At 34.6% G+C, this 9706-nt stretch overlaps 1 protein-coding gene across 1 annotated transcript in view; it reads left to right on the plus strand.

Annotated features, from left to right (window-relative positions):
* The window catches only part of TRDMT1 (tRNA aspartic acid methyltransferase 1), a 37062-nt gene that overhangs the window by 24079 nt on the left and 3277 nt on the right, over positions 1-9706 (plus strand). The window contains exons 8-10 of the mRNA XM_015565286.1: positions 1720-2063; positions 4036-4093; positions 5097-5226. Of these exons, the coding sequence (XP_015420772.1) occupies positions 1720-2063; positions 4036-4093; positions 5097-5226 (532 nt within the window). The remainder of the gene's footprint in view (positions 1-1719; positions 2064-4035; positions 4094-5096; positions 5227-9706) is intronic.

The raw sequence follows: 9706 nt of genomic DNA on the forward strand, positions 1-9706 counted from the left end.
GCAAGCAAGCCTCCTGTTCGCTTCAGCTGCCTGGCTGCCGGCCGCCATCTTGGTCGGCAGTTAATTTGCATATCGCCCTGATTAGCCAATGGGAAACATGTCGGAGGTACAGTTAATTACTGTGTTTGTCTATTATTAGATAGGAGAGTAAATATATTGAACCTGCTCATTTATTTCAAGAACTACGTTGTAGAGGCTTCTATGTATCTTACTGAGTCTGTAATATAGACCATGCATAGGTCTGTCCCCTGGGCCTAGCCCATGGTTGGCAAACTGCAGCTCTTTGGCCCCTTGAGTGTAGCTCTTCCTAAGCCTAGGAGTACCCTAATTAAGTTAATAACAATGTACCTACCTATATAGTTTAAGTTTAAAAAATTTTGCTCTCAAAAGAAATTTCAATCGTTGTACTGTTGATATTTGGCTCTGTTGACTAATGAGTTTGCTGACCACTGCTAGGCTTTTTTTTCTCCTGGTGCCATATTTATTGCCTTAAACCAGTGGTTCTCAACCTTCCTAGTGCCGTGACCCTTTAATACAGTTCCTCATGTTGTGATGTCCCCCAACCATAAAACTATTTTTGTTGCTACTTCATAACTGTAATTTTGCTAGTGTTATGAATCGTAAATATCTGATATGCAGGATGTATTTTCATTGTTTGCAACCCACAGGTTGAGAACCGCTGCGGCTTAAACAAAACAAAAATTTTCTTTCATCATTAGAAAAAAATGAGTTAAAAGTTTAAAAAATTACTATTAGTGCAGTTACCCTCTTTTTCTCTCAACAAAATCCGTTGGTTCCATTTTCGTTGAAGTCAATGCTCTTTAGCTTTAATTGATTAAGTGTAGTAATGAGTAGTACAAACTACAATAAAATGCTCCGTTGCTATAGATAGTCTATCTAATTGTGCAAGTAGTTAAACATCCTTTTCTCAGCAATTGGTCTGAATAATAGAGTTTCAGTGGTTCAGTGACGTTCTCCATAACTATCATAGGTGAGAACCTAAAAGTCATGTCCTACAGGGGGTCAATGGTGTCATTTTAATCCCCTGCAATACAGTACCAATACATCTCCCTTCCCATAGCAGGCAATTCCAAAAATAATGTACAAAGCATTTTAATAAAGACTTCATTAAAAAATCCTGGAACTTTTATTTATCTATTTTATTTATCTATTTATTTATTTATTTACAAAATAAGACATTATACATGGTTACATGTTTTGCAGGAACAAGTTTTTCCTATGGGACTCAGGAGTAGAAATAACCTTTCAGAGTGAAAAGTGCTTTTCTTTTTTTAATTACTAGTTTTCCTTTAGATCTTGGGTATGTTCCAGTTTTTCTTCTTTGATGAAGGGGATGGCAAACTTGAATCTGAAGTGCATTTTCTAGAAATGTTAATGTTGCTTCTAAACTTTTTTCACAGATATGATGCTCTACATTTAGTCAACATATTTCCTGTTACTTTGTTGAATATTTGTATTAATAAATACACAAAGCAGCAACTCCATGAAATAAATAACCTGCAGTCAGATGATACTATAGCTATATGAAGAATAACTTGTAATAACTCGTATAAGTACAAATAAACCATACTTTTTATCTTTCAAATGACAACTTTATAAAGGCTAAAGTAATTTTTGCATAATGTTGACTGGACATTATTAATTTCTTTTATTTTTAATAAAGCTTTGGACAATATGTATATTTTTGTTTAATGCCAGGTACTGATGGAGTTTCCCAAAATGGAATCTGAACATCCTCAGCAACATGCAATAGATGCAGTAAATAAAATTGAAGGAAAGAAAATTGAACCAAATATTTGCTTTGATAGCAGCAGACAGTGTTCAGGAAAAGAACCCATTCTTTTTAAGCTTGAAACTGCAGAAGAAATTGAGCGGAAACATCAACAGGACAGTGACCTCTCTGTACAAATGCTAAAAGATTTTCTTGAAGATGATATTGACACGAATCAGTACTTTTTACCACCAAAGTCATTGCTGCGATATGCTCTTTTGTTAGACATTGTTACGCCCACTTGCAGAAGATCCATGTGCTTTACAAAAGGGTAGGTTTTAAAGAGAGACTATTCATGGTATATCCAAAATAACCAGGTTTTTTTTATACCTGTTTTCTCTTTTAGTTCTTCTCAAAACAAGGAGCATTTTATAAAATGTTTCTGCTAGAATGTTTTTATTTTCCACCCTTAATTGCCTGCTTTCATGTTCCAGTAGAATACATGTGTGAAAAGTCCTTCTGGCAGAACATTATATAAACAACCCATAAAAGTGCTCATAAAAGATGATGCCATTTGTTTGGTGACTTCCATGGGAGCGTAAAACATGGTTTCTATACAGGGTAAATTACTAATTTTTTAGCACCTTTCATTTTATGCCACATCAGACCTCAAAAGTTTATGTCTTCTCTCATGATCCATATATAAGAAGAAATTAAATTTTAGTATCAAAATACAAAATTGAATCATCTAGCTCATGTTAGAGTATATTTTAAATTTTATTCCGTTTTTTAAATAAGAATAAATTCTCCTAGTTGAAATTACAAAAGGCACTAAGATTTTAAGACTCCCTTCTACTCTGTCTTGGCCATTCAGTTTTCCTCACTACATGTAACCAGTGATTTCAATTTACTGTCTCATCTTCCAGAGGTATTATGTGTGAAGGTGCACTTAAATACACATCTATATTTTGCCCCCTCCTTTAAGAAGTGGTAACATATTATATCTATTTTTATGTATGTGCCCCCACCCCCTTTTTTTTGCACAATATAAATTGGGTATTATTGCATATAAGTACATAAAGAACTTTTCTATTCTCGTGGTATGGGTATAGCATCATTTCTTTTACTGGTTACCTTTGGGTTATTTCTTGAATGTTAATATGTTTTTCACCAATATTTTGAAACCTAGAAAGAAGGGAAAATTTAGGTCTTTCCAGAAAATGTGAAAGATCCCTGATTCAGCTTTGTTAATTCCATTCAACTTCACTTGATATGTAGTCTTCTCTTTTTACTTACTAGCTACCTGTCTTGCACAAGACACTATGTTCATGATATAATCATACCAGATTCATTCTGACTTTATCATACTTTGCCCCTGTACTTCCGGGAGAACAGGTTTATTGCTTTTCATTACCTTAAAAGACTTCACTCAGCTGTTGTCTTTTTCCAAGTCTAATAGGTTCTTTTTAGGATTCTAATAAAACAAGACATCAATTTTATAATAAAAAACAGCCTTGCATTTTTTTGTAGCTATAAAGATGGTATTAAAGAAGCCTACTGTAAAAGTCTATTTTAGTGTGGAGAATACAAATATACATATATAATATGTGAGAAAACAATTTGATAACAATTTTTCTCTGCTGTGACTTTCTTTAATTTATAATTTAAATTGATCTATTAGGAAAAATAATACTGATATTATGTTGAACAACCAGCTTGGCAATGATCTTAGGGGAAGAAATATTACTAATACCTTGCAGTATTCTCGTTGTATGGAAAGAGGAAAAATGTACTGTGTTACAGTCAGAGGCAGATGCATATTGAGTGGGCACATGTTTGTCATGATACTGGAGAGTGGGACCTTGTGTTCATGAGAAGAAATGATGGTCTGGCATTATAAAAAAAAGAGCAGCAATTTATTTTTACCTGCCTAACATTTGGTTTAAAGCAGAAGGGATATAAGTATGGAATAGTTTTTAGATATAGAATTGGAACAAGTTCATACTTACAAGTGATGAACATTTTAAAAATGACAATACAAAGAAATGGCAATTGATAATACATAATTCAAAATAGTATTTACACAACTCAAAAAACTTCCAAATTTAGTGTCTGAGAAGCTTAAATAAAATGACCTTATACCCCTCACCCAGTTATTATTAAATCATTAAGCCTATTTATGTGATGATATCCAGAATATGACAGAAGGATAGAATTATATAGATTGATTAATTTATTCAGGAAATATTTAAGAAATTTTGCATTAACAAATACATTAGATAATATTTGTGTTAATTTTTCAGTTATGGGAGGTACATAGAAGGGACAGGATCTGTGTTACAGACTGCAGAGGATGTGCAGGTACTATGCATGCTTTAGAACTTAATTATTTGAAAATTATTTTAAATAAAAATTATTTTTAATACTTAAAATTTGAGAATGTCAAAATAATTTTACATGTTCTATTGGAAATGGATATAATTCATATTTATATTCATATATAGTAATTCTTTACTATAGAAAATTTTCTTGCTGCATAAGTTTATATAAAAAGAATATTTTATGTTTTTATTCTTGCCTTCTATATTTTTTATTCCATAAAGAGTAAGTTGACATGCAGTGTGCAACAGTTAATTTCTCTAAAATTATGTGCAAATATCTTAAAATGGGGACTTCTTTTGGAGCGCATACTATGACTTTTAAGGAAAGAAGTCTATGTTTTAGCAAAGCATTTTATTAATATTTCAATTATAAACTCTTTATAGTATCATGGTTGAATATAAGCTTGATATTTTGCAAGTTTTATACTTTTGAAAAGTTTGAAATGAAATCACATTATCTTCTTTTATAATGATTTAAACTCACTATTAATAAGATCTGCCCATTTAACATCCTATCAGAGGCAACTGAATGTCTGTATTTGAGAAATCATATTTATTAAATATATTTTATTGTTTTAAAAAAATGTTATGAAATTGATAATAAACAGTAAACATTTTAATGATGTATCTGTTAAACATTGTAAAATTGACCTCATTGATCAAGTTTTTTTATATTTCCCTCTATTTTTTGTTATATTGTCTTTTATTATTTATATTCTTATTTAATTTTTGAGGAATCAAAAATGACAGATACATTGCAAGTATCCTGATCTGTTGAACATTAAGGTTTTGTCCATTTTCAAAGTTTATATTGCCATTGATGAGCCAATTACGTAGTTTATTGAAGAGACATTTTGCCCTGGGCTGTCATGTGTTATAGCAGACATTCCATGGTTTTTTAAGCTGTCTCACAAAAGGTGATCTTATCTTAACAAATCTAATTGCCGTCTACTTCATCAGTTACCTTGGGGCTTTTCTTACAGATTGAGGATATCTACAAATCTCTTACCGATTTGTCACAAGAAGAAAAGATAACAAAATTGTTAATGCTTAAACTTCGATATTTCACTCCTAAAGAAATCGCAAATCTTCTTGGATTTCCTCCAGAGTTTGGTATGTGGGGTACATGCAGACCTCAGCTTTTGTTTATTAAAGATCCCAAAAATGCATTAGGGAATCATATGTGTATTTTATGAAGAAATCTTTGCTTAGACAGATGGATGTAAGAAACCCATTTCTTTCCTGATTGCGCAGTTATTGACATTTTTCTTTCCTCACCTTTCACATTCATTTATACCTGCTTCAGACCAGTCCCTTCACACTGTTTCCCTCCTCCTTCACTCCAGTTACTGTCCTGAGTGATTTCAGGGACAAGGGGCCAAATCAGCAATTTCCTGCCTCCTTCATGGATGGATGTTGATAGTATCTTCCTCCAGCTTATTTTCTTTCTCCCAGAGGTCCTGCTTTAATAATAATCCAACATTAGATTGTGTGGAAAAAATGCCTAGAATTGTCTTTCTTATGAAGAAATTAAAAGGAGGTTGAGGAACTTATTTATTATTTTTGTGTGAGGGGTTTATTCTCCTGAAGATGCATTCTTATCACTCGTGCGTTTTTGTCCTTTCCCATAAAGTTCAAGTGGAGAAAAGAGAGGGCGGAGAAGCAGTCTAGGAAGGAGCTGTCCTAATGGAAAGGAAGGGTGACTCAGGACACAGGTGCCAGAACCTGTGAGAATGAGGGGATCTGACGCAGGGAATCCCAGGAACAAAACTAAGACAGATGCAGCTGCAGAGGAAGACAGAGTCCTAGCTCATACCCAGTCCAGGAATTCCAGGGGCTGTTGCTACTAAGAGATGGAGACACATTGCTTTTCCTTCTTAGAGCTGCCCTGTCTCTTCCTGGTCCCTTTTCCTGGGCACCTGTGCTCTCCCCTGTATGGATGGTGTGTCTTAGGCTGGGGTGGCTGTGCTCCCAGTACCTGGCTCAGGAGAAGGGAAAAGACTGGCCTCCTTAACGTGCTTCCAGGGCTACACCAGGAGGGCATGCGTTTTTGATAACTGAAGTTTGAAGGCAGAAAAGCCAAATTGCTAAATCCAATGCTATTGTAAGAGCAATGCAGTACTGTTCTTGAAGCACATAATGGGCTAAATAGATCATCTTTTAAATTCTAAATAATGGATTTACAGATGAAGTTTTAGAGCACATCCTTTTGTGCAGATAACAAACTGCTAATACAGTTTGACTACCCTCTTGGTAATTGATTCTCTGAGCGTAGTCACAGCAACCAGCTTGTTTTGTAGTCTCCCTTTTTCTTGGTGAGCTCATTCAGTCACAAATATCCTGGGGAGTGTTATTTAAGAAAAAATAGACTTTTTTTTGGTCTAGTTTATGTCACAAAATGAGTGAGAGCATCATAAAACAAACAAAGAACTGAGAGTTAAACTCAAGAATTTAATTCCCAGTCTGCTCTCCTTGTTATTATTTTTTCTTTTTTACAACAAACAATCAAAGGTATTTTCAACAGTACTAAAGGGAGAAAAGAGATTTACTATGTAATAACAAATAATTCCTAAGTTTTATTTGAGTTCTTTTTCAGATAGTACTCATCAGTTTCATAATATTGAAATTAAGCATGTACCCCAGATTCAGACGGACTGAGTCTGAATCCTAGGTCTACCTAACCACTCTCTGCCTTAGTTTACACATCTGTAAAAAGGTGATAATTGCAGCACCAAATTCAAAGGGTTGTTGTGACAAGTAAGTTAGTATATGTAAAATGTTTACACCCTGACACATAATATAAAATTTAAGTGTCAGCCTTTATTTTGTAAATCATAAACATTTATTTGTTTTTATAGCCTTTACCTTGTAAAGATTTTTTTCTCATTATTTAAAAATTTTAGATGGATAAAATTAGAGTTTTTCATAGCTCTCTGAAAATATATGTATAGTACACACAAAAAAGCCTTCTCCATTGGTTAACCTTTTTTCAAATATGTGATCTGTTTGTATGGTCAGACTTGCCCTGATGTCCTCACTGAGCAGCACTCTGACAGAGCTGTCCTTCCTATGCGCTTTTGACATTGACTCCAGTCCAAAATGGGCACTGTGTGAGCTGCCCGTCCACTGGCAACGATGGATGTTCATTGACTTTTCCATACACTTGTCCTGGTCCCCTTTGTGACTGGTGGCATGCATTTGTGAGACAGCAGGCTTTGGAAGAGAGTCACACTCATCTACACTTACTAAAGAAAAGCTGCTAACTTGACCTCATTAATTCTGTTCTTTTTTTTTTGTCTATGAGGATTATTATTTTTAATGTATCTAAGTTTTTTTAAAAGACATCTTTTAAAAAATTATGTAATCTTTCCATAAGCTAGCTTAGATTTTAATATCTATATTTAGATACAAAATATACAGACATATAAAATTTTTACAAATCTGACGTGTTCTCAAATTTATATTGCAAAAGATCGTCTTTACAATATTTTAAAAGTCTGTTTGTAGGTATATTTGTACCTCTGAATACTTTGAACTTACTAATTTTTCAGATGACTAATATGCTTGCCTAAGACATATTATCTTTATAATAGCAATTTTGTTATTATATTGCAAATATAGTTTTACTATGCAATTGCATAGTAAATTGCAAATATAGTTTTACTATGGCAATCACTGTTATTTTATTGTGGTAAATATAATGTCAAGTGTTGATGAAGCAACTTTACCCTAATCGACTCTACCTTTTGGTTCTCACAAGTGTATGAAATACTGCTATTCTTTTTTTTTTTTTAAGTATTTTCTATTGATTTTTTGTATAATTTTTTAAAAATTTATCTTTATTGTTGAAAGTATTACAGGTGTCCCCTTTCTTTTCTTTTCTTTTCTTTTTTTTCTGTTTCCCATGGACCCACTCCAATCCACACTGGCACCTCCCAGGCCTTCACCATGGGCTATGCATATATGCATATAAGTTCTCTGGTTAATCTCTAACCTCTACTCCCCACCCTGCCTTCCTTCATTTTATTATCTCCTTGCTTTTCTTTTATCTAATTGCTATGCCAAAGGATACTGACTGTGAATTTCTAACATTGTGACTAGCATGCTCGTCACTCTGAGGCATATGTAATCTTTCATGTTGGTACTCACAAGGCTTTGTTCCAGCAAATGGAGTCTCTTGTGGGCCATTTTGTTTTAAAAAAGAACGTAGCAAATAGAAGTTCACTATGAGAAAGTTAATTTTTGGAAGCACAATATTAAAAAAAACAGCTGTGAGGAACCTGTAACCAAAATATATATATATATAGAACTCTTACAACTCAACTATAAAAAGAAAAATAATCAAATTTTAAAATGGGCAAAGGATTTGTATAGACATTTCTCTGAAGAAGATAGACAAATGGCCAATAAGCACATGAAAAGATGTTCAACATCATTAGTTATGAGGGAAATGTAAATCAGAACTACAGTAGATACCATTTCACAAAAAAAGCCAATAACAGTGCCGAAAAAATGTGGAGAAAGCAGATCACGTGTATATTGCTGATGGGAATGTCAAATGACACAGCCGCTTTGGAAAAACAGTCTGACAGTTTCTCAGATGTTACACGTAGAGTTTTTGTGTGACCCAGCAATTTTACCCCTGCAGCTGTCCCAGAGAATGAAAAATAAATGTCCATGCAAAAATGTATACTTAATGTTCATAACAGGTTTATTCATAATAATTAAAAAGTAGAAAAAAACCCCAAACTTCTATCAATGAATGAATGGATAAATAAAATGTAGTATATCTGTACAATAGAATATACTTGGCTATAGAAGGGGAAGGAAGTATTGTTACTTTCTGGAACATAAATGAAAACATTATGCTTAGTGAAAGAAGCCAGGCACAAAAGCAGCATGTTGGCGAATCCACAGAAACAGAATGTAGATTACTGGTTGAGGGGCAGGGAGGGAAAATGGTAAGTGACCGCTAATGGGTACTAGCTTTTTAAAAATTGAGATGTAATTGACATATAATATTATGTCAGTTTCAGGTGTACAACAGTGATTGGATATTTGTATACGTTGTGAAATGGTCAATACATGGTTAACAGTAAGTCTAGTTAACATCTTTCACCATACATAGTTACAGTTTTTTGTGTGTGATAATGACTTTTAAGATCTACCCTCTTAGCAGCTTTCAAATATGGAATACAGTATTATTAACTACTAAAGGCCTGGTGCATGAAATTCATGCACGAGGGTGAGGGGGTTCCCTTAGCCCAGCCTGCACCCTCTCCAATCTGGGACCCCTCGGGGGATGTCCGACTACTGATTTAGGCCTGATCCCGGACATCCCTCTCACAATCCTGGGCTGCTGGCTCCTAATTGCTCACCTGCCTGCCTGCCTGCCTGGTTGCCCCTAACTGCTTCCCGCCCCCCCTGCCTGATCGCCCCTCACGGCCTCTGTGTGCTGGCCTGATTGCCCCTAACTACCCCACTTCTAGCCTGGTTGCCCCAACTGCCTCCCACTGCCAGCCAGTTCACCCCCAACTGCCCCCTCCTTGCCAGCCTGGTCACTCCTAACAACCCCCCACCCCCACCAGCCTGG

The sequence above is a fragment of the Myotis davidii genome, unplaced genomic scaffold (assembly GCF_000327345.1).
Source record: "Myotis davidii unplaced genomic scaffold, ASM32734v1 scaffold980, whole genome shotgun sequence".
Taxonomy (NCBI): domain Eukaryota; kingdom Metazoa; phylum Chordata; class Mammalia; order Chiroptera; family Vespertilionidae; genus Myotis; species Myotis davidii.